The sequence below is a fragment of the Etheostoma spectabile genome, chromosome 11 (assembly GCF_008692095.1).
Source record: "Etheostoma spectabile isolate EspeVRDwgs_2016 chromosome 11, UIUC_Espe_1.0, whole genome shotgun sequence".
Classification (NCBI taxonomy): domain Eukaryota; kingdom Metazoa; phylum Chordata; class Actinopteri; order Perciformes; family Percidae; genus Etheostoma; species Etheostoma spectabile.
In genome coordinates, this window is record NC_045743.1 from 16,097,450 (window position 1) to 16,122,995 (window position 25,546).

Here is a 25,546-nt window from a genome sequence, read left to right on the forward strand (position 1 = left end):
TTACGAGAGAGTCTTCTTGGGGGACACCTCAGCTGTCTCTGCTGCCATGTGCTCCTGTTCTGTAAACCCTTGACCTCTTACTCAACAGGACACACTTGACATGTCACAGACAGCAAAAACAAAGACAGGCAGACATACTGCGCATAAACACACCTGTGTGGTGTTGAGTATCTGTGCACAGACAGACATGGATAGATGGAAACAGGTTTGTTGTAGAGGTGGAAATGACACTACAGGGAAGTCAGACAGATGGAACTGATGGGAGTTTTGTGTGTGTGTGTGTGTGTGTGTGTGTGTGTGTGTGTGTGTGTGTGTGTGTGTGTGTGTGTGTGTGTGTGTGTGTGTGCGCGCGTGCGCGCCATTTAGTGTGTGTCATTCTGTGTGGGTGTTGGTTTGACTTCAGATAGATGCTCAGTGAAAGATACAGATGTGTGTGTGTGTGTGTGTGTGTGTTTCCGTTGATGTGCATGTATATATAGTAGCTCTCTACCAATAGCTCAGGAATTATTCATAGACAATTATGCATAGACCTGTAAAACATGCATAGAGCTGCAACCCAGTACACAAAAAATACACACACATATACATTTTAATCCATCTGATGTGTGTCTTTCACAGGATGGGCGTCTGTGTGTCAATGACCAGATGGTAGCAGTAAACGGAGAGTCGCTGCTGGGACACTCCAATCATGTGGCCATGGAGACACTTCGCCGCTCTATGTCACAGGAGGGAAACGTAAGAGGGACAATCCAACTGGTGGTGCTGAGGACTCAGAAGGTACACACTCAACCACACACATTTACACACTAGGAGCAACTATTCACTTGACTCGGCGGTGGAAAAAGATCAACCAACAAAGCACACACACTGGTCATCAGTTGAATATAAGACCACTCCCAGCAACAGACCACTTTCCAAAACTCACTCAGTCCATTTTAGACAAACCTGACAAAAATGAGCATTTTGTTTATTTTAAATTTGTGTACTGAGTAAAATTTGTAAAACATTTTATTAGTTGATGTTTGCTATAATCACAAGTGGCTGTACTTGGACACGCTCGTTTGAGAATGTGCATAAATTGTATGGACACAAAGCTTAATGATAATAAATGTAAAGAGCATAGTAAAATGTGTGGTTGGAGCAGTTTTAATGGGTACATAAAGGTGAAGCATGCACTGCATTAAGCATATGAATAATAGATGTAAATGTCTCTTTTTATTGTCAGAGACCGACAGAATCTAGGTTAGGACACCTGCTGTGAGAATACTAGCACATGCATGCCTCTGTCACTTGCCTGAGACGAAAACAAACATGCATGCTTCTTTTATCTTCACTCTGTGTCTCCTAGCCTTGACTAAACCGTTTTTTTCCTTGCAGTCTAGTGCCTCTGACTTTTTAGTCCTTCCATCCATTCTTCACATACTTGACACTAGTCTCCCTGCTCTTACCAGCAGCAGCAAAAGAGCATTTACACTTCAGCTATTCAGATTTTGTGCTTGTGTGTGTCTGTGTGGCTCTTTTATGTGTGTGGCGGAGTGTTCTTCACCCAGCTGTATCTCTTTTCTAAGATTCTTTTCACCTCTGCTGCTTTTCAGCTGGTGCCTTTAACATGGCTCTGTACAATGTTTGTACAAACCCGTGCACACACAAAGCAGGGTTAGTGGCTCAAGTGTGAATGGCCCTTTGCATGACCTGCTAGTAGTGGGGGGGGGGGGGGGGTATTGCAGTATTCACCCTGCTTGATGTGCACACATACATACACACAAGCTCAACAAATACTCAGATAAATGGATGAACACAAAGACAAATACACATAACAAATCCTCCGGTATTTAGGTGTATGGGTATAGTAGTCTCCCCCACTGACATAAACGGGTTGGACAAAATAATAGTAATACCTTGCAGTAAACAGCCATACATTTAGAAAAAACTGAACATATTAATAGAAGCATAGAAGCAGGATTTATTGCAAGGCTGTTGTATTAAACTGCATTTGTTTTAGGTAAGTGTGCCTAATAATACCTAGCGTATGTGTGCATGTAGTGGTGCGCTTGGTCCTGCAGGACTCAGGGCATCCCAGGTCAATAGCTTGATGGTGGAAGCTGTTAGCAACATCAAAGCATCCCTCTTTTTCTTAAGAGTGGAAAAGAGAATACAAAGAGAGGAAGACAAAGGCAGATAGATAAGAGACTGTCTGTTAAAAGCCTTTTCAGGCTTCAGTATTGATGCTTATAACATTCCGTTGATTGATCTCATTTGCACCACTCTCCTTCATTTCCCCTCTAATCTTTTTTTCTTCGTCTCTTTTCTCTATGTCCCATGCTCTTTTCGTTCACTGAGTTTTTCTTACTGTATTAATCTCTCACTTCATGCAGCTCCTCTTTTAACAAAGTAACTATCCAAACATCCCTATCTCCAAGCTAAATAACTTCCATGGCTCTCACAATATTTGAATGTCTAGCTTTGATAAAAAGTCTTGCTCTGGAAAAATATCTCCGATAATGTAAAACCGACAGAAGTGCTTTTTCTGTGGCCAGGTTGGCTCACTGGTAGAGTGGGTGCCCATGTACTGAGAGGTTTATGCCTCGAGGCAGAGCTCCAGGGTTTGAATCCAACCTGTGACGATTTCCTGAATACTTTTTCCAGGGATTTAGATCACATTAAAGGCTATTTACTAGTGCTGTCAAACGATTAAAATATTTAATCGCGATTAATTGCAATAATATCATTGTTAAGTCGGAATTAATTGCAACTAATCGCACATTTTTATCTATTCTAACTGTCCCTTAATTTCTTTTTGTCCCATTATGTTTTCTCATTTTAATGCTCTTATCAACATGGGAAAGTGGATCGGCTTGCTTTGTCCAAATGTTTTTTTATTGAAAACTACATTGGCATACAGCCTACAGTAGTGCTCAATTTCAGACGTAACATTCCCACTTGGAGCCAATAATCTCTCACACAATTTAACACTGTCCATCAATGAAAGGGTGAAAAAAATACTTTGAAAAGGGGGGGGGGGCAGAATTGGCATCAGCTGTGTGCTTGGCCATCAAGTGGTATTTCAGACTGGACGTGCTGCGGTGATAGCTCAGTTCACAACGGCAAAACACACAGATCCCTTTGGTCTTGTCAATGGAACCATTTGGCAACTTTTAAAAAGTAAACTTTCCATTCAGAATCTTATTGGCATCTATTTCGGCATCTCGCAGGGTGTGCGGCGTGCCTGTTGTTTGGTTTCTGGTCTAGCTAGATCCGGTGAGGTGTTGTTGTTTTATGTGTGTTGTAGTTTTTGTAACGTTACTAGTTGTTGCAATAACACGTGAAAAAAACCGACAAAGTTTGCTAAGCCAAAAAAATCGTTAATCTTGCTATAAAAAAAATGTACGGCATTCAAATTGGTTTGTGTTTACTCCGTTAATAACGCGTTTAATTGACAGCGCTATTATTCGCCATTTTATTTATCTTAATTATTTCTCAGTTTATTCATTTAATTGTTTAGATGTATCACTTACTTGGATTTATTTGTTTCTATTGACATATAATACAAGTTAACGTATTTACACAAAAAAAAGTATAACAAATGTAATGTTTGTAAGGCATCCAGCTGACCCCGTCACCGGTTAGACTTCTGAGTTCAGGAAAAACAGCTAAACAACGAAAAACAGAAAACATTCATTGTAATGTATTACAGAAATGTTCTGAACATGTTTAACTCTATCTGAAAACAAACATTTTCTACTTCAATAAGCTCTTTTCTGCGGTGTGGAGAAGCATTTGTTTTTTAGGAGTAATCTGATTGAACTATGACACCGGGTAATGGGATGCGTGCTGGGAAACAGACAGGCAAGGGAGTGGACACACAGGACCTCTGACACACTGAAGAGTGATGTGTCCTGTGTTGGAATTGTGGAGAAGCAGGTTGAGGGGCAAGAACTGGTGCTCAGTGGGGGGAAGGTGTGGTTGTTGTTTGAGTGGAAGGCTGACTCTATACAGACAGGCAGATACACAGAGAAACACTGAACCACACTGCCAGAGTGCCATGCATATGTATACATGTTAATGAAAACGTACAGTTTCACACCACACACACACACACACACACAACACACCACCCACACACACACACACACACACACACACACACACACACACACACACACACACACACACACACACACACCACACAAACACACAGACAAATACATGCAAATTAAATTCCTAAAGAACTAATACACACACAAAGAGACACATCAACACATTATTACAGGGCCCTCGGGTGGGCTAGGTGTCAGTATGATTGTCTTTGCCACACACACAGAAAGCAGTGTTAAAGACAGTTACAACCCTGTGGGCCATGGGAAACGTGGTCCCCTCTCTCACCTTGATCCTCCACTGTCCTTTGAGTGTCTCCATCTTTTCCTCTTAATTGTATCTCCTTGACATCTATTTGCGTTTGAAAAGACGGCTTCAAACCCTCCCTCCCTCCTCTGGTCAACACTCAATTTAAATGCAATTCTCATACCAGACACTTACATAACAACCAGAAATTGTTCAATAAAAAGAAATATCCAAACCATAAATTTACGCAAACTATCGGAAATGTCATCATTTTTTTGTGTATATATGACTTAAATTAAAATTTTTAGTAAAGTTTTAAAATAATTGTAGCTACTATTGCTTGCTTTTGATAAAAAATGGGGATAGATAGCCATCCGGTGACCGTTATCTGTTTGTTTGAAATGTGTTTTTGAATTATTTTGAAGTAGTATTGGTTTCCTTGTTTTAGGATCAGCATGGGGTATCATTTGACAGCTCCTCTGGCCTGTCAGGACTGGTGGGTTCAGTGAACGGTCAGACTAACGGCAGTCACTCTCCCATGGTGAACAACATTCTTTATACATCTAATGGTGAGTGGAGTTTTTTCTCATCAATGTATGGTCAGCAGGCTATCAGACATGATGTTTACATACAGCATGATTAAGGTTTAATGTGATTTTTTATTTATTCATTTTGAGTTCTGGAATAATCCTCATCTTCCCTTATCCAAAACAATAATGAGCCCAAAGTTAACCCAGGGGGGTCAAACTTTTTGTCTGTACACATGCTATATTTTCAATGAAATTCAAGAGCTAACCGAGTAGGATTGTGGGGCAATGGTAAGTTTGAACCAAGACAACACATCGATCATTTTACATTTTTTGTAGCTAAAATATGCTCATTTGTATGAAGAACAGCCTCCCTGGTTGTTTTTATGTTAAAAACCCATAGGGCCGTGATATAACTGTGATAATCTACTCTGAGCATTATTTTCTTATATTGAAGAAAGCGGTCCATTTTCAAGCATTGATTTGAGCCTTGGTTATTGATTTCTTTGGAAACATGCTGCCATATACCAGAATGCTAATTAGACCACTTGGACTGTTTAACAAAGATTTATCGCCAGATGCGTTTACCTCTACTTTCAGGGCTGTTTTCATTTGAGGTAGAACTGGCCAGTATTTACTGGGAGAACCCTGCCTGCTTTTAGGAAATTGCTCACTGCTAATTGCTTGTTTTTGATGCTTTCACACACACACACACACACACACACACACACACACACACACACACACACACACACACACACACACATATAGCTAGACAAACATTTTTCACATGTTTCTCCCTTAAAAGCATTTCCTAAATTTTTAAAAACTCAGCTGGAACACTGCTGCACCCCAACTTTCACCCTGAAACAGTTTTCCTGTTAATTCGGACCCCATTCCATCCCTGATTTTAGCTGAACTTGATTACATTTTCTATCTGTTGTGATTTTCTGTTTTGTTTTTATTTTTTTGCCTTTGAAGCAGCATCAAATGTGAGCATATAATTTGCAATAAATTCAGTAAAGAACTGTCTATGTTTAATAATAATCAAAAATAAGTAATGTAATGAGTAATGTCTCCAAGATAAAACAAAATTGAAAACAAAAAAAACAATATTGCCATCTACACTGCAGCCTTAATTAGAGACTGCTCTGCCCCTATTATCCCTTTCAGTGCTCTCCCCAGCTCTCTCCCTGCCTTTATTTCTCTCATAATTCTCAAGGTTGTTCTTTTTTGTTGTTATTGCTTGGTTTGGCCTGTTGTGAAGAGTTATTTTCGTTCTTTCTTGATATTGTTCTTCCTCACTAACTCAATCTGCTCCCCCTCCTATATTATCTGTATGTACTTGTGTGTGTGTTATCTTGCCCGACTGTATACATGCTTGTGTTGTCCTCAACGTTAGTGTCTGCCTGTATGTGTGCCTGTGTGTGTATTAGTGTATTGTATGTTGGTTTCTGAATATCTGTAGCTGTATAGAAGGGGTGTGTGTGTGTGTGTGTGTGTGTGTGTGTGGTGTGTGTGTGTGTGTGTGTGTGTGTGTGTGTGTGTGTGTGTGTGTGTGTGTGTGGTGTGTGTGTGTGTGTGTGTGAGTTCAGGCATTGTTAGCCAGTATCAAACATTGTTGTTTCTGTGTGTTTACGCTGAATCTGGTCAACAGGTCTGACCTTGAATACACGTTGCTGTTCAAATTCACCTCAGCTATGGTGTCATTTACATACACCCGTCAGTCTGTGTGTATGTGTGTGCCCATTTCTCATGCTCTGTGTGTTGTCGCCTTGTGGATGTTATCGGTTGGTGTGTATTTGTGTGTATATGTGTGCACTTCTGCCAGTATTTTCCTCTTTTAATGAACTTTTTCACGCACTGAATCCATTTTATTTGGCATTGAAGTTCAGATGAAAATGAAGAGATCATTTCTTCCACGATATGTACTTTCGCAAAAGAATAAATTGTGTTTAATGATTCCCTACATATGTATTTATGCAGATGTGTTATTTTTTGCAATCATACAGTATATCTTCCTCTTTAGCTCTTATCTATTTCTTAATCATCTTTGGAGAGTTAATCTACTTCAGGCCTGCACAATTAATCGTTAATAAAATTGTGATCTCGATTCACCCTGTTCACAATTTAATTTTTAAATAACTTTGATTTAAAATTAAAATATATATATTTTTTAATGATTCTCATTTAATTTTTCGAGCCGACTGCATCACAAACGCTGCTACTTTCTTCTCTGAGTTCAAACATAGACTGTGTAAAATAGGTTTTAAAGAGCTCCCAAGAAATGCAATGCTCTCCCTTCTCTTCATTGAAGCCTCTATGTTTACAGGCTTGTGGTGATGCACAATGTGTTATTGGTGCCAAAAGAAAAAATCTATGTTTGGTACTGCCGTTTTGTTTTGTCATGGTCAAAAAAATTGTGGCAGAGAATCGTTATATCAGTTCTAAGCAAAAAAATTGGGATTCATATTTTTCCCTCGATCGTGCAGGCCTAATCTACTTGATGGGATTAAAAAAAAAATACAGTTTTAGTCTTGCTTCAAATATTATACAATCCTCTCCAATGTTGTCATAGAAGCAAGGAAAACAAGCATAAAAAATCTCTTTTTAACACTATGTACTCACTGTTCACTACAGGATTTTACACATGAGTACATCAGCTCACGTGTCAATGGTAGGGTTGGGTATCGTGTTTTTTTCTGATACTGGTGCCAAAACTATACTGAAAATGGTGCCGGGGCCTAAATGGTCCCTGAACTGAGCAGATGCTGACCTGAGTGCAAAATGACAGCTGGCAATTGTTTAATGCTAAGGCTAAATTATCAAATTTAAATAAATTATTTAAATGTAATAACAATAACTTATTTCGCCCGTCACTTGCTGTTAAGCAACGAAAAACAATAACTAAATAAAATGGCTTTACAACAATAGCTCTGGTGTCTCGAGGTACACATAAATGCACCATGAGTTTAGAAGGTGCACATGAATGCATCATGAAGTCTGGTTGTGGTGTTGTTTCTCCGACATCTCACACAGCGGCACTGACCATGATTTCAGTCTACATGGGAAAATAATTTCTTTCAAGCCTCCGTGGATTAAAAGTCACAGTCAATTTATCATTCTGTCTATTCAGGCAAAGTTGACTCTGAAAAGAAAATTAAAGAATATTTAAATAACACAGGCCCTTGTTTTTAAAATGTAATTCAAAAAATCGTAAAAGAAATTATGGGCCATAGGATTTATGTGTAAAAGTGTAGACACACTGGTTTCCCCTCAGAGAGGGAAGGGAAAGGGTGGAGGAGATGGGTGCGTGCGAGTGTATGTGTGCGAGTGTGTGTGTGTGTGGGTGTGGGTGTGTGTGTGAGTGAGTGAGGTGAAAGAAGAGTGTGCTTTTGACAGTTCAGCTGATTAAGGTGCTGGCAGTGAGGAGGAAGGAGAAAGTTTAGAAAAAAAAGCTGAAAAACTGAGTGGGAGATAAAATGATTTATGGGAGATCTGAAAGGAGAGATAAATGACAGCCAAAATATCAGATTGCAAGAATGAGACCAGAAGAAAAATGAAGCAGGTGATTAGTGTAGAGAGAAAGAGGGAGAGATAGAGATGAGAGCATGTGATATCTTCAGACGCTGCTGTTTTCCTCTCCAGCATCTTTACTTTCAGTCACACGTGCGGAATCAAGCACATAAAGGACACACAGTGACGATTGTGCAATAATTCCCCGGCATTTGTTGTGTTGCAGTTCTACATTCTGAGAAGTGATGACTTGGGTGAATTGTGTGTCTGTGTATCAAGTTGTCATAAACTTGTTTATCAAGCAGACACAGCCATATCACTGAGCTACATCTGCAGCTACTTCTGCACATGTAGAGCAGCTGCATTTGTTGTGTGGTTTACATTCTCTCTCTCTCTTCATCTTAGAGTTTTCCTCATCAAACTACTTATGTTTCTCTCTATCTTACTATGTCTTTCCCTTGTCTTTCACCCACTCCAGTTTTTATTCCCAAGACCTTTTGTCATGCAGCTCTCAAATGAGTTTAGGTTTAAGCCACTTATTTTTGTTACATGTATGGAATAGGGGTGTAGGAACTATTCATCACAGTGGTCTGTGTTTGGTTAAAGCTTTCCTCCACCCACTGTTTGAGTATCGAATCAGAATCACCTCCTGTAGACTTCAAGGATGGTCACTGTTAATTGATGGTATTTCAGTTGGACACAGAATCCTCTTTTACACAGAGATTCCACAATTTTGCCGTAAAGAAGATCCGCTATCACGCAAGCTTTTATTTTTTATACCAAACCAAAACTATGGCGGCAAAATGCTGCTATTGTTTAAAAAATTCTGATACCACGACCAATACCTGTACCTTCATGTTGATACAGATACTAATAGAGTACTTCATTTGAAAGATTCCTTCCACATTTTATGCATTTATTTTTATCAGAGGCCTCTGGAATCGTCACACATTTTGGTGGCATTTTGGCACTTTGGACCTCCAATTCCATCAAATACACCACACTGTACTTCACCACACCAAAAATTACAGCACAACATTCATGCATTGAACAGGCTATGTGAAAGGGGCTACAGAGGGACCATTTTTCACCTGTTGAGGGGGAAAGTGTCAGGATATTCTCAGATACATTCCTAGCACTCCTGCAGCATAGTCCACTTTACCTCTCATCATCCATATTCTTAGTATGTTTGTCCCAATCTTTATGCATGGCCCTGTACAGTCTGCGAGCAGACCCTTGTGTTGGTGATTGTGTGTAAGAGAGCTGGCCAACTGTTTTCGGATTGGTCAGAATGGTTCTTTCCTACCTCATTTTTTGGCTAGCCTGCTGAACACTCTCTGTTTTACTGATTTGTAGTATACTGACGCTGTATCAAGGTTACATCACGCAGTTCCTTTTTCTATAAACACCAGAAAGACAGAAAGTGATTACCAACTGCTGCCATTTTTACTCACTTCTCTTTATTTTTGCTAAATGTGATCCAGCAAACTGATGTAAAACGTCTACTCAGCTGTGCTTTGTTTTGTCTGTAGAAAGCACAGGGTCTGGCTAGCCAATGAGTGAGAGAGATGTTCTTCTGACCTGGAAAAAGAAGAGTCCCCACCGAAAAAAAAAAAAAAAAAACGTTCATCAGTGTCACGCTAGATTGAGAAGGAAGGGTATTATGCTGTATTGTATTGTAGTAATGGGTGTTTAAAACCTGCTTAGCATATGAATGGACAATGGGGAGATGGGTTTTACTGTAGGAGAAGTATTGGTATTTATTGTAACCAAAATCAATATGAGAATATCACAGCTGCTGTGCTCCAGAAAAGACGTCCATGGTCATTTGAAATCTTAGCATCTCTGATCATATCTCCACTTCGCACATTCTCAATGCAGACTTGTTTTTTTTTTTCTTCTTGCTTTTCAGTGACCAATGGGAGTTATTCTTACATGGACGAGGAAGAGAAGGGCGAGCTGTATGGACATGAAACAGAGTTCAGCAGTACTAACCAACACTCCTATCTTCAAGAAAGGTGTGTGTTAGTGGATGTTTTTGTCTTACAAAGTTGCCATACATAGGGCTTTGTATGTGAATGATATGCACATATGAATGATAAACCAGAACAAATGCCGCCTTAGTGTTAGTGTTAAGTACCAATTAAAATGAATAACGGACTGTATAATTTCTTCCAGGGAAAACTCTCACACTTCTAGCCTTGCTCAGCGCCAGTCTCCTACCCAGAACCAGGACCAGTGGCAGTTCCAGCATGTGAAAGCCTCGAAAAGCATGGACTTGGGTACGACTCAGAACCAGCAGCACACTGGTGGGGAAATTTTTTTTGGTTTATATGCTCTGCATGGTAACTGCATGCATCGTATCCTCACAGAAATTAAAACATGACTGCTGATGCATGGCTGCTGCACCAACAGCATGCTCCTCAAAGTCACTCGCAGACTGACACCCCTGCAGACACGCACTGCATACTGTACAACTACACACTGTACTACTACTGTAGTACTATATGACTACCACATCTCCAGTGGCTGGAGAACACTAATCTTAATGTTTTAAATATTTTTATTAGGAAGCTTAATTTCAGAAAAGTCCCAAAATTGTATTACAGTGCTTCTTTTTCACTGTATATAAACAGAAATAAGGAAAGGGAATAAGGCTAAATAACTAACTAAATAAAAAACTAACAAATGAGAGTCCCTAATCCCTACCTGCAATAACCCACGCCAGACTGAAATCAGGATACTGCTTGTTCTGTAAGATAAGATTCCAAAGGTTGCTAAATGTTTGTCCTTAAGGATGAACCGGATACTCTCAAGGTGGAGCGTTTCCATCATCTCCGTGAGCCATATCTTCAGTGTTGGTCCCTCGTTCTTTTTCCAGAATAAGAGGATACACTTCTTTGCAGTGAGAATTTTTATATGCCAAGAAGTGCTGTTATGCTAGTGTTAGTCTCTTAGCTTCATTGGATATCTTTAAGAGTACTAAAATTGGTTCTGGGATAATTTGAATATTTAACACCTTAGACATGAAACCAAAGATATCACTCCAGTAATCTTGTATTTTTCAACAAAGAACATAACTATGAAGGAAATCACCGACATGAGTGTCACATTTTTCACATAGAGGAGAGAGTTGGAGAATGCTAGGTCACACATCTGTATCACAAGATTTTAATTTAGCTTTCTTGTGGTCTTTTATTCATGCAAAAAAAAAAAAAAAGCCAGAAAGGCTACTTCTGCTGCCAATGCCATCCCACTTTCCACATCAGCTTTGTCACCTGTTGCTCTCTGATTACTGATATTCGGATGCAAGGGATGGTTAAAAAGTCATCTTTAGAAATACGTGTAGAATGTGTGTAGTTATGTCTGTGCTCGTGCATGCATCTGTGTAATGACAGTGGCTGGTATGCAGCACAACAAAAGATTATTGTTTCAAATGTCACTTCTCTAAGTCCTCCTCGAGCTGGCTTCACTGCCAGCTGTGTGTGTGTGTGTGTGTGTGTGTGTGTGTGTGTGTGTGTGTGTGTGTGTGTGTGTGTGTGTGTGTGTGTGTGTGTGTGTGTGGTGTGTGTGTGTGTGTGTGTGTGTGTGTGTGTGTGCGTGAGAGAGTGTGAGACAAAAGAGCTGGAGAGTAGTTGAATAGCAAAGACATCCATTTCTATATGAATAACAGACTGGTACTGTATATCTGTACACCATCTCCTTTTGTCTTTTTACACAATTCATATTCACGAAATGTGTTACAAACACATTTCATTCTATTAAATTGCTTGAATGGCTTGACATGTTTTTGCCAAACCATCAAGCAGCAGTAATAACAGCTTAGGAACAAGTGTTTGACAGTAGGGGAACAAGATTGAGCTAAGGTTTAGATGTTGTTTTACATGCAGAAATGGTTTTGAGGGGAGGACCTTACATCTTTGCAGACAAATCTTATCCCTTTGGACCAGCCTGAAATCCTGTTAGATGTGCTGTGTCTCTTATTCCCAGCCGGCCCTATGTGTGCATAAAATTCAGGAGAACAGATTGCTCACACATCACAAACAAGACCAAAATGCTGGAAGCTAGGAAGGTGTAAACAGTTTCCCCCAGTGTTTGTGGAAGACTTGGTTGCACTTATTTGGTGGGGGGTTTAGGGGTCCTCCCTCAAGAAAATAATATTTTTCAATAAAAAAATATGCAATTTGACATCATTTTGTTTCATTGTTATTACCACATATGTGTCTAAAATTTTGGAAAATCTAGAGCAGATAATTAAAGTCCACTCTACAATAATTAGATCTGAGTCATTTAATCAAATAATTTAGTATCAAATAAGAAAGTTTGATGCTCACATTGATTTTTTTTAAGATACTTTTTTGGGGCATTGTTATGCCTTTTTTTTCCACAGGACAGATAAAGATATGAAAGGGGAGAGGGAGGGGGAATGACATGCAGAATGGGCTGCGTCAAGGAGTAAACCTCTACATATGTGCTCTTGCTCCACCAACTGAGCTAAACCGGCTGCAAGCTCACATTGATTTTAAATTAATTCACCCATAACGGCTTGGGTGCTGTGCCTCAGGCTTATTATGGAAGGGAAAACCCTGCATAAATTGAAACCTGGGTGAAAAAAGTACACAAAGCGGATTTTGATCTTACTTCCCTTATGAATGTTAAAAAAAAAATGCAGCATTATCAGCTTATGATTAAATTAAATTCAAATTGTATTTGTCACATACACAATCATACACAGTACAATGTGCAGTGAAATTCATTGTGTACCTGTTCCAGATCAATAAAATCAGTAACAATAAAATCCATAAAAATAGTAATATACAACACAATAGATGTCATAATAGAGGGTAAAAATATTCATTTCGTCAGAGCTGCACTTGAACATATGTGTGATGTATGTGTAGTCCAGAGAGTCCTGTAAGGTGGCCTCTTATGGGTCAGTCCAGCGTGTCACCTCCATTTGCAACGGGGCTTTTTGCTTTAGCTGTTGTTTATGTTTTGCCATGAGGAAAATTGCGACATGGTCAGATTTGCCAAACGGAGGGAGGGACTTTGTTTTGTAGCCATCCTTGAAGGGTGAGTAACAGTGATCCAGGGTTCTATCTCTTCTGGTGGGTGCATGTGATGCTGCCGGAGGTCAGGTCATTCTTCAGGTTAGCACTGTTAAAATCCCTGTCTGCGATGACCGCTGCATCCCCTCGATCTGCCTGGTGGTTAACAAGAGCCTCATGTAGTTCAGACGGAGCTTGTTAGTGTTTGCTTGTGGTGTGGTATAAACAGCGTAATATCCCAATGGTTAGCGCTGGGGCTTCACAACAAGAAGGTTCCGGGTTCGAGTCCAGGTTCTTCCTTTCTGTGTGAATTTCCTCTGGGTGCTCTGGTTCACCTCCAGCATCAAAAAGCATGTATTAGGTTCTCCAGTCAATACCCTTGATTCTGGAGTTGGTCCCCAGGTGCTGTAAATGGCCGCCCACTGCTCCCTTGAGGCATGGGATAAATGCAGAGAATGAACAAAAAAAAGTACTGAAGTAACTATGTCTGTTCTTTTGTCATTGTTGTTCAGAGAAAAACAGACCAGGTCGAGTAAAGTTTTAGAAATCCTATTGTAATTTTTTTCTTTCTTAAGCTAAACAACACATCGCTATTGTTTTTTATCCACGTATTAAATTATTGCATGTCATGATTTTAAGTAGTGTGATAAAAGTACTTTATGCATTGTGAGAACTACATTTTAAGAAAATGTAAGAACCAGTGTGGTTTGGGTATGAGTCCATGGTGTGTTTTAGCTGTTGTGTTTGTGTTGAAGAGAAAGAGAGACAGAAAGCATTGTCAGCGTTTCATTTGTGGGTCTGTTACATAATTTCCTTTTTATTTAACTTGTCCTGATTTTTTTTTCTGACCCAGCCCAATTAAAAATGTAAGATTAAGATTGTTTCCAAATTATGAACTCCCTCTCTGGTTTTCACTGACCTCCATCTTTTCTCTCTCTCTGCCTTTGCCTCCTTGTTACGTGTCAACAGAACAACATCAGTTCCCTAACTCAGTTTGGGATAAGGCTATCTAGGTTCTTTTTTATTTAAAGTGGCTATATGAAACTTCCTGTTTGTGTTGATTTGTAGGGAAAAGAAAATAGTGAGCCAAAACAAACACGGAGTAAAATGAATAAAACATCCGCACTAAATGGAAGGAGGACGTAATTTAATGTAGACTACTGACGTACAACCACATCTCGCATTGTACAGTTATTTTATGAATGAACATAATACTTACCTGAGGTCCAATTTGGGTGTGACTCGCGTTATCACCTGTCACACAGCTGTCACTTGTCCTTTTAGCTTTTAGTTGGTCATTGTTTAATTTCCTTCTTTTTTTGTGGTGGTCCTGCCCCAGTATCAGCTGTAACTGCAACTTCTAAAATAACATTAAAATACAATTAGTTCTATTTAGAGAAAACTCCTGCTTCCTTTACCAAAGGCTGGATACTAACACAGGCTTTCTGCTGTTACAAAGAAATCTGTGACCCATCAGAATGTGTTACTGTAGCGCCGTCTATCTGCCGCAAATCATTCTGTGACTGCGCTGGGAAAATCTGGGCAGAGGCTTTACTAAAAACTTTTCACTGTTAATCTTGTTTGCTGTCACAGGTCATTTAAGGTCATTGTATGAAAATTACTTGGCTTCAGAAACATTAAAAAGTTACATATTGTCATTTTTGTCAGAATTAATACATGCTAATTTAGTTCAAACTTTTTTGACAAAGTGACAAGCTCTAGTGTGTCCTACCTACTCTAATACCATGTCTCTGTGTACTTCACACAAGTGGCATCTACAGATCTGCTGAAGGAGGCACGCACACGCACACGCACACACACACAGCTAGAATTACACTTTAAGTAAGTAAGTAAGTAAGATTTATTTATATAGCACCTTTCACAGATAAAAATCACAAAGTGCTTCACAGTAAAATGAGTACAATATAATGCAATAGACACTTAAAAACAAATGGAAAACATAAAAACAAAACCATAAAAAACCCACGTCTAACTAAAAGCCTGTTTGAACAGCAGCGTCTTGAGTTGCTTTTTAAAAGAATCAAAAGAATTAATACACCGTAAAAATGTTGGCAATGCATTCCACAGCCGAGGTGCCACTGCTTGGAATGAACGATCCCCTCTGGATTTAAAATGAGTGTGGGGAACAACTAACAATCTCTGACCTGATGACCTCAGACTACGGATCGGAGTATGAAGCTGAATCAACTCAGAGATGTAGTAAGGAACTTGACCATGCAGGGCTCTAAAAGTAAGAACCAGGATTTTAAATTGAATTCTATACTGGACTGGTAACCAGTGAAGTGCTGCTAAAACAGGTGTGATGTGTGCTCTTTTCTTAATGTGAGTTAAAAGCCTTGCAGCAGAGTTCTGAACAGCCTGGAGACGGTAAAGCTCCTTCTTGCTCAAACAAGTAAAAAGACTGTTACAGTAATCTAAGCGAGAGGAAATAAAAGCATGAATGATCATCTCTAACTCACCATTTGACACCAGTGCTCTTAATTTGGATATATTCCTTAGTTGGAAGAAACAGTTTCTGACTAATTGCTTTGAGTGGTACTCTAAGGACATCGCTGAATCAAAAACAACACCTAAGCTCCTGAGCCTCGGCTGGACAGACGAGCCTAAGTCAGCAATGTGTTGTTTAATAAGAGGGATTTTACTCTCAGGGGCAATAATCAGCGTTTCTGTTTTATCTGAGTTCATAAGTAGGAAGTTGTCACATAACCACTGTTTAATACTAGTCAAGCAGTTAGTTAAGGAAGACAATTTATGGAACTCAGTTTCCTTGAACGAGCAGTAAAGTTGAATATCATCCGCATACAGATGGTACGATATGTCACTGAAATGACTAATTATCTGTCCTAGAGGGAGTATATACAAGAGGAACAGGATGGGTCCTAAGACAGAACCCTGAGGTACCCCACATGACAACCTTGCAGTTTCAGACATGATCTGGTTTACAAAAACACTAAAACTTCTACCAGAAAGATAGGATGAAAACCATTTTAAAACTGATCCAGACATCCCAACCAGATCACGAAGTCTATTTATCATAATATTATGATCAACAGAGTCAAAAGCAGATGAAAGGTCCAAGAGAACCAGAACTGTGAATTCTTTAGAATCAGCTGACATCAGAATATCACTAGAAACTTTAAGTAGTGCAGTTTCTGTGGAATGCTTTTTACGAAAACCAGACTGGAATTTGTCAAACAGCTCGTTGTTCTCTAAGAAAAGGGTTAGTTGTTCTGCTACAACTTTTTCTAGAATTTTTGACATGAATGGAAGTTTGGATATCGGCCTGTAGCTCTTAGGTTGTAAAGGATCCAGGCTGGGCTTTTTAAGTACAGGCTTAACAACAGCATGTTTAAAAAAACAAGGAACGACACCAGTTAAAAGTGAGGTATTGAGCATTTCCACAATACTAGGGCCAATAGAATCAAATGCTTGTACAAATAGCACAGTAGGGAGAACATCCATAGGACAAGACGTGGGTTTCAATGTATGTAGCAGAGAAGTGATGTCCTGTAATGTCACAGGTTTAAAATACGACCAAGAATGAGCAGAAGACAAATCACATGTAAAGTTCTGAGTAAGTGATGGTGGGATGTTTGTCCTAACATCTCTGATCTTACTTACAAAGAAATGGAGAAATTCATTACAGTCTGATTTAGTGGACACAGTTGCTTGAGGGGCAGAAGGAGAAACTATTGCATTTATAGTGTCAAACAAGATTTTAGGATTTTGCTTATTCGAGGATATAAGCTGAGAAAAGAAGCGAGTTCTCGCATTTCTTAGCATCTCATGTAAGGTAGCCATTAGTTCTCTCAGATGAAGCCTATGAACCTCGAGTTTAGAAGATTTCCATAGACGTTCAACTTTTCTACAATTTCTCCTAAAACTCTGGATAGTTTCATCAACCCAAGGACAGGGTTTTTTATGGGAGACGATGTTTAATTTCACTGGTGCCACTATATCTAAAAGTGCTAAGCACTGATTATTAAAAGACTGGATAAAAACATCAACATCACTGCCTCCCATCAGTGAACAAGGATCAAACAAGGCAGAGAACCTCTCAACAGCATCATGGTGAATAATTCGCCTTTGAGCCCTATTTCCCAGGGGCAGAGGTTCCAGAGGAAAGTTAATGTCAAAGAACACACAGCTATGATCACTCACATGAACATCTTCTACCCGAGCATTTACTATATCAAGACCAAGAGAGAAGACAAGGTCTAGGGTATGACCCTTAATGTGTGTAGGTCCTGTAACATGCTGAGTAAAATTAAAAGAGTCAGTGAGGGATAAGAGATCCGTAGCTGTGTTACACGCAATATCATCAATGTGCAGGTTAAAGTCCCCAATAATTAGGACCCTCTCCAGTTTGATGATCGATGATAAAAAGTCAGTAAAATCTGTAAGAAAAAACACCAGCCGGGCCTGGAGGACCGTAAATTAAAACTTTAGGCTTGGTTTTCATTAGAAAAGTATTTGCTGGGAGAAGGTGTGTGTGTGTGTGTGGTGTGTGTGTGTGTGGTGTGTGTGTGTGTGTGTGTGTGTGTGTGTGTGTGTGTGTGTGTGTGTGTGTGTGTGTGTGTGTGTGTGTGTGTGTGTCTTTTTTTTCTGCATGTGCGTGTGGGCCAGTCCATGTGTTCCCTGTTGGCATTGGGCTGCTTTAGGACAGAGGGAGAAAAAGCAAAATACAGACTGGTGGAGAGGCAGAAAGTGAAAGGAGGATCAACAAGGAGAAATGATGAGAGAATGGTGATCAAAAGAAGGAAAGAGGGAGGAGAACACAGCTTTTTAAAATCAGTGTAACCAAAGCAAAAATGAAAACACTAAAAAAGAGAGGTGAGGGTAAAGGGCAAAGGTGAAAGGGCCAGATTGAGGGGTAGTGGCAAAAACAGGAAAGGGAGAAGGGAGGATGCATGACAAATGAAGTGAGAGAGAAGGGAGCAAGGAAAATTACTTCAGTAGCAGTGAAGCTGACTTCACAGGAATAAGTTCAGCTACTCTGTCATCTTGTAAAACAAGACAGTGAGAATAGGAGGAGGATGGAGAGGGAAGAAGAGGAAATTCAAAAGATTAAAGGTTTTAGGGATGAGGAACATGTGGACAGCAGATTTACTGGCAAGCCAGGAACAATACATTGAAAATGTTGTAGTCAAGGGGAAGGGAGGAATCTATACAGCAATGGAAAGTGTGCGAGTGTATGGATGTGTATTAACATATATTCCTTCTGTTACAGTGGCAGATGAAAGCAACGTTGGATCCTTGGTTGGAAACACTGCAGGTAATGAAAAAACAGACAACCTACACCTGCACATCATCCATGAGCATCAATAGAGTATAGAGAGTCACTGAAACATGACACACTTTTTTTTTTTTAAATTGCTGTTTAATTCTCAAAGAAGGGTGTTATCCAAAGATGATGACAAAAGGACAAAAAAAAAAAAGAGTAAAAGAAAGAAATGTCCACAGCCACAGTTTCTTCTAGTTTGAATTCTATTCTTTTATGTTCTGGGAGCGATCAAAACAGCAGAGTTTGTTTCTATCACTTCACATGAATCATGTTTTCTCCATCATCACTCACACGTGAAGTCCCTCCTTTTCTCTTCCCCCTCTCCAGTTGCATTCACCATTTATGCCACTTGACTTCTCCTCTTGCATCCCGCCTCTTCTGTCTCCTGTACACTTGGTCCTCTCTACCTCCCTCTAGAAATATCTCCTTAATTTGTTGGAAGTGCAAATGAAAGTATGATTTGCTAAAGGACTGGAAAGAAAGGAGGTTACACTATAGCGATATTTTATAGAAACGCATAGACAAGCTGGTTTTTACAGGTATGAGAAACCAAGATAGAATGATGGAGGACACACTCATCTAAAAGCACAGGGAAATACAGATCAATCATCCTTCAAAACCTTAGCCTACACACACTTTTTTTATTTTTAGAAGTTTGATGTCAAACCCTTATTTTCATTTTGCCTTGAAGTTTCCCCCATTTCATTTGGAGCTACTTGAACGTAAGTGCACTCTACCTCATTCCACTCCATGTGTTCCTGTCCTACTGTCTGCCACTTTGTTGTTTTCAATCAGTGCAGGCTTTTTCCACATTCTGCTGTACATGGTATTAGGTCCAGAACCATTCTAGAGGTACTGAGCAAGGTGGTAGGAGTAGCATAAAAGACAGGATGCTAGGCATAGCTTTAACATTTAGTTCATTAGAATGAACCCCTAATAAATCAAAACGGATTTTCCTCTTCTTCTAACAGCTGAAAAAATCCCTTTGCCGTCTCAGTTTCTCATCTTGCCTTCAGAGCTTAAGTGCAACCCTAGTCCAAAAAGTGTGATGTATGAGCAGGAACTTGGGACAGTGTTCAATGTGTTCCAGACGAGATATAGTGATGTAAAAAGGAAGACAGGGGAACATGTTGCACAGGAAAAGAGGATTACTTAGAGGGATTGAAACAGTAAACATGGAGAGGTAAGGCTTTGTGAGAAGAAAAATAAACAAATACTCTACATCTCTAGTCTCATAGACTAGGTCTGCATATTCCTGTAGGTTTCTAAAACAAAGCTCTTGATTGTCAAAAGGCAAACTGAATCCAGTGACGCTTTTGTCAGCTTTTATTAACCATTTTGACATTTGCATGGGCCTGTTCACTGTCAGAAAACTGTCAAATGGAAAAACCTTGAGTGACTATGAATTGCTTGCAGGTGTAAAATGAGTCGGACTCATTGTCAATGACTTCCCCTTTCTATTCCAGTAAACTGGAGAGCATGCTTTCTTCTCATTGACAGAACTGACTGAATGAAATAAAGCAAGCTTGGGAAACACGGCTGGCAGTTTGAGATGAACGATATAGTGAATGTATAAAGCATGGCTGTTAGGGGGCCCTGAGGCAAGCATTTGTTATTGGGATCCAGTTTCCACCCGCTCACGCAAATTCAGGAATATCCACCAAGTAAGCACAATAAAACATCAGTGCAAATGTAAATGTTCAGGGAGCCTCTACAAGACAAGGTCATGGGACTAATAAATATGGCAGGACTGGCTTTTGCATTGTACTTTGGTGGTGCAAATAACACATTTGTAATTATTAGAAATGTCTAATTACTTAAATAACCAAACACCTCGACCCGTTTGTTTTATTGCCCCTGGGAGTCTTGGGCACTGTGACACTTTTCCAGTTTTGTTAAGTTGGTAATGAAGTCTTGTTAATTAGGAATATGGGGGAAATTGATGAAAGTGATGGACTGTATTTCCTTTAGTGGGCTCCCCTTTTTTGCGCTGCACTGAAAGCTACAGCTTGTTTTTGAAAAGCCTATCAAGAGCAAATACTGCAGAACCAAAATAGTTTATGAGGTTTACCCCGTCCTTTAACTCTATTTTCATTGACTGGAATCTTAGACAGGGACAGACGATGTGGCAATTTCAGCAAGTTTAAAAGAGTCATTTTGTTTACTGTTGCATTATCTGTTATCAATGAGTCCAATTTGACCTGCGTTTTAGGGTGTAGTGATACCTGAATATTGCCAAGAAAGCTGTTTATTTTTTATCTCCAAATCTAACCATAGTTTCCAACCTTTTCTAGTTTTTGCTTGTGCACAGCCTCTAAGGGCCTTTAATTCTTCCCCATTTGATTTCCCGACATCTTTAACTACATTTTTTTTTTAAATTCCCTGTACCTGTTGCTTGTCAATGTTTCTTCTGTCTTACAATGTCACAAAGACCAGAGAGCTGTTAAAGAGAGTGTGTGCCTGGCAAGCCTGAGGTTTTTTCCAAGTCACTTTTCTAAGCTCTGATGTATTTTTATAACTGAAGTGCTTCCAACAGCCCTGCGCTGAGATGACAGACAGCTGCATGGACTTTAGTGAGAGAGGGGCGGGGTCTTGGGAAGAGAGGATTTTAAAGACAATGACTTCTAGGAAAGATTTTTTTTTTTCACTTCCAGCTATGGCTTTTCCCTACCCAGCCAAAACTATGACTGTTATGGTAATGTTATGGAAATGGAAAGTCTCCATCATCCTGTGGAAAATGTGAACCTTGGAATATTTCACATTATATTATAATTTTGCAGAATCTGACATGCAAAGTGACAGAAATGGGAAACCATATTAATGCATTTACTGTGTGTGTGTGTGTGTGTGTGTGTGTGTGTGTGTGTGTGTGTGTGTGTGTGTGTGTTGTGTGTGTGTGTGTGTGTGTGTGTGTGTTTGGTCAGACGTGTCTGACGTCTTTTTGGTGGCATAGAGAAGTAGGAGCTTTATCCTTCCAGTAAAAAATCAAATCAGCTTTGGAAGAGGAAATTTGAAATGCAGTTACAGTGACAGAAGATACGCTTCAATATATATTAGACATCATTCAAGTCACTGGACATAATATACAGTTTACTGTAGCTATAGCTACAGACATCAACGGTGTCACGGGGAAAACATATTAGAAATAACACAGAATACAGTATATCAGTCCATATCTTGAGTGGACTATAGTACAGAACAGTCAAATGCACACTACTGACGGGACTTAAAACATACAGCTTGTAGCTGTGTTTCCGTCTTTTCCTTTTGTGATGGGGACCGTCTGGAGGTGTGTTTGTGTGTCTGTGTGTGTCCTTAAATTTTTTTAAGAGTGTTTAATAACTGCACAAGTACTAACAAAAGTGCTTTGACCGGTAAAATTGTCTCATAGTGTGGAATTATTCTCATTCGTCTATACCTGTGAGGATACACTCCCATGCCCAAGTACAAAGCCACACACCCAAGTCAAGTTTATCATGCAGTAAACTGGTATTATGAAAGTACTCAACAGCCAAAATGCCTGTCTGCCTTTGTTGTTATTTTCAGTTTTAATGTATTTGTATTTCCGCCTTGTGGTTCCTCTAACCCACCATCAGCTTTCTCTCTCTCTCGCCACTTTCTTTCTTGCCAACGCCATTCAGGCTTAGAGGCTGACAAACAGGCAGCTTAGAAAGAACATCTCTCTGAAAGTGTGTGTGTGTGTGTGTGTGTGTGTGTGTGTGTGTGTGTGTGTGTGTGTGTGTGTGTGTGTGTGTGTGTCAGGGGGCCGGTGTGATGCTGAGGCAGGCTGGTGCGGACTATTGTCTGAATCTCTCCCTAGTGGGACTTTGACTTTGACTACGACAGTCACACACTGACGAGACTCTGCCAAAACTGCGTCTTTAGAGAACCTCATCTTTCTATATTCCCCCCTCTTTCTCTCTGTGATTGTCTCTTCATTTCTCCCATCTCTCTCGTCCCCCCCCCCCCAACACTCTTTTTTTGCCCATCTTACATTGTTCCCAGATCTCTCTGGCTCTTGCACACTTTGCTGTGGATTTAACCTGAAAGCCACCTTGTTAGGCTGATGTGGATTCATTTTTCACAGGGAGAGCAGCACATCTTGCTGTGTTCCCTTTGTATTTGCGTGGTTCTCTGTGCATGTGTACGAGCGCTACTTGCAACACCACACACTACCTCTTAACAACTGTTCTTTGGCACAGAAAAAATTCTTACTTCTCCATCATTTTTACCATTATTCTTTACTTTTCGTGAAGGTGTGTGTGTGTGTGTGTGTGTGTGTGTGTGTGTGTGTGTGTGTGTGTGTGTGTGTGCTTGATCTTCAATACCTTTTGCTGGTGCATATGTTTTTCTCTGCCTGATGTGGTAGCACACACACTGACGCTTCATTGTCTTTGTGTGTACTCTTGGTTGCCTCTCTTGTATATTGAATGCCCTTTGACCCCTCTCCATCTCCCGCAGTAAGCCAATAAAGGTGAGCAGTAATCAGGAGATGGTCAGCGCTGTCGTGTCTTGCTGCTAGAGCCATTCATCTCTATCAGACTCCACACACTGATCACCGACATGTGCTGTACTCTATATTGTATGATGCTTTGGAGAGAGAGCCGCAAAGAAGGAGGGGAGCCATTTGTTTCTGTCATGGACTAATCAGTTACATTCCCTTTGATGGATTCATTTTGGACGAGTTTTGTGTGTTGGTGCAAGAGTGTGTGCGCGCTTGCTTGTGTAAAAGAAAGATACTGTCATTTGTAACTCTGGTTCACATCTCAAACTACAGGACACTACAAGAGGTCTTTATTTAAAATGATTGTATCTAATGATGAAATCCTTTCACTGTACACAAAGTAAAAAAATTCAGAGACATCTTTTTGGACTTTTAAAGGTTGGGTTAGTTTAAGGGTTATATCTCTCCGTGCACTTAGGTCATTTTGAGTAACAGCTGACTTTGCGGTGGTTACTGGTTTCACAGTAAGGAAACTATAATATTATAAATACAAAATCATTTCAGGTTTGTTGGAAGTCTGATTTAATTTGACACAAACCCATTTGCATGTATTGACTAAATTGCTCAGGGCAAATGAAATAGGTAACTTCACAATGGCTAATAGATGTGTGATTGTTATAGTTGTTTTTTGTTGTACTTTTTAACTTTACGCCGTATGTGTCAGTTAAAGGGGAACACCACTTCAATGAAGAATTATAAAATATGTTATTGCCATGGCCTAGTAAAGTTCAATTAATAAATGTGAACATAAGCTACTGTCTCTCGAAGCCAGACACAAGAGAAGTAAGTCTCACATGTCAATGTTTCATCAAGTGAAGGTGTCAAACGGCTCCATAGAAAATGAATGGGAGACAGATTTTCTTTTCTTTCTTAGACCCACATGAGCTGTATTCTCCTGTAGTGTTCTCAGTTGAGAAACTAAACATTTCCCTAGATACTCTGTCATCTAGTACAGCATCTTTACCAATTTATTGTCTACGGATCAGATACTTAATGACATCACACATTTGAGTTGTAGCACTTTAGTTTTTGGATTTAAGGTGTTCCTGTTTAGTAATACTTTTGGATTTCTGGGACCACATGAATTTTGAAAATGGGCGTTGTTCCCCTTTAAGATTTATTACCTTGCTTAAAGACACTTAACACTACACATTGACTACTGTTGATAATTTGGCCCGATACCTTGTTGTTATGGGATATTTGGATTATGATATCTTAGTATTTATTCTCAGCTGTTGCTGTTTGGTGCAGCAGTACCTGCATTAAACTCAGCGGGAACCAGTAAATACTGACATGAGGATGATGTCACGTTTTTTTTTACGGTTTATGACGATTGTTCACTTATTATGGAGCCCTGTAGGATAGGAAAACCTCATGTCATCTGCTGGGAGAACCGCGTACAGGTAACACACACAAATAATAATATTAGAAAATGTTGCTTACAGGACTGATCTTCCCTCTACAGCCATGTCGCATGAAACCTTCACTGATTGGTGGTTTTACAATGCTGTTTTCTTTAACACAGTATATCCTGCTATAGCCGCTGGGTTGGATGGTGAAGTATTTTGGCTGTGATTTAGCTTTTCTTCCTCAAACTCTTGGTTGGAGAGCATGGTTAAACTTCCACTAATGGGACAGCGTCTGGGTTTGTATAATGTAAAAATAGCAATGAGAAAGTGAGTTGCATCTCCTTATGAGAGCTTCTAAAGTGGGCCTCGGTGTGCTCAAAGTTGGTGCTGTTGTTGAATCCGCTGGCTTCGTTGCTGCAGTCTGCTGCCAAGCCGCTCCTTGGTGTAATTTTGACTTTCAAAGTAGCCCATTGCCTTCCTGCCAACAGAATAGCCTTGGGACAGCTTGACGTTTCTCTCTCTGTGTTTTGTTTTCATTTTTTGTGTTACTCACATTCTTTTCTCCTATTGTCTCTCTCTCTATATATCTCTCTAGTTGTCACTCCCAAGCTCTCTCTTTCACTCCCAGTCTCATTGTTTCTTTCTACAGCATCCTCTTACATTTTCTGTTTGTCTCCGCCAACCCTCCACTTTTATACTATCTCCCCTCAAACCACTTTGTTACTCTTGTCTTGCTTGCCATCCTCTCTCTATCTCTCTCTCTCTCTCTCTCTCTCTCTCTCTCTCTCTCTCTCTCTCTCTCTCTCTCTCTCTCTCTCTCTCATTCTCTCGTTCTTCCCCCCTCTATCTCTCTCTTTAAAAGCAGCTTAATTCTATCATCTTACAGTTGGACAGCAGTAATTACATTTATGACACAAATCCTGCTACTCACAGCAAAAAACTTTGTGTGTGTGTGT

General features: G+C 39.8%; 1 protein-coding gene across 4 annotated transcripts in view; it reads left to right on the forward strand.

The window, feature by feature from the left end:
• Positions 1-25,546, forward strand: part of pard3bb (par-3 family cell polarity regulator beta b) — a 217,349-nt gene that overhangs the window by 97,363 nt on the left and 94,440 nt on the right. For 3 of the 4 annotated variants that reach the window (XM_032529556.1, XM_032529554.1, XM_032529555.1), the window contains exons 13-17: positions 619-777; positions 4,790-4,910; positions 10,297-10,402; positions 10,563-10,693; positions 18,684-18,728. In XM_032529556.1, the coding sequence (XP_032385447.1) occupies positions 619-777; positions 4,790-4,910; positions 10,297-10,402; positions 10,563-10,693; positions 18,684-18,728 (562 nt within the window). The remainder of the gene's footprint in view (positions 1-618; positions 778-4,789; positions 4,911-10,296; positions 10,403-10,562; positions 10,694-18,683; positions 18,729-25,546) is intronic. The other variant, XM_032529557.1, reaches the window with a different exon arrangement.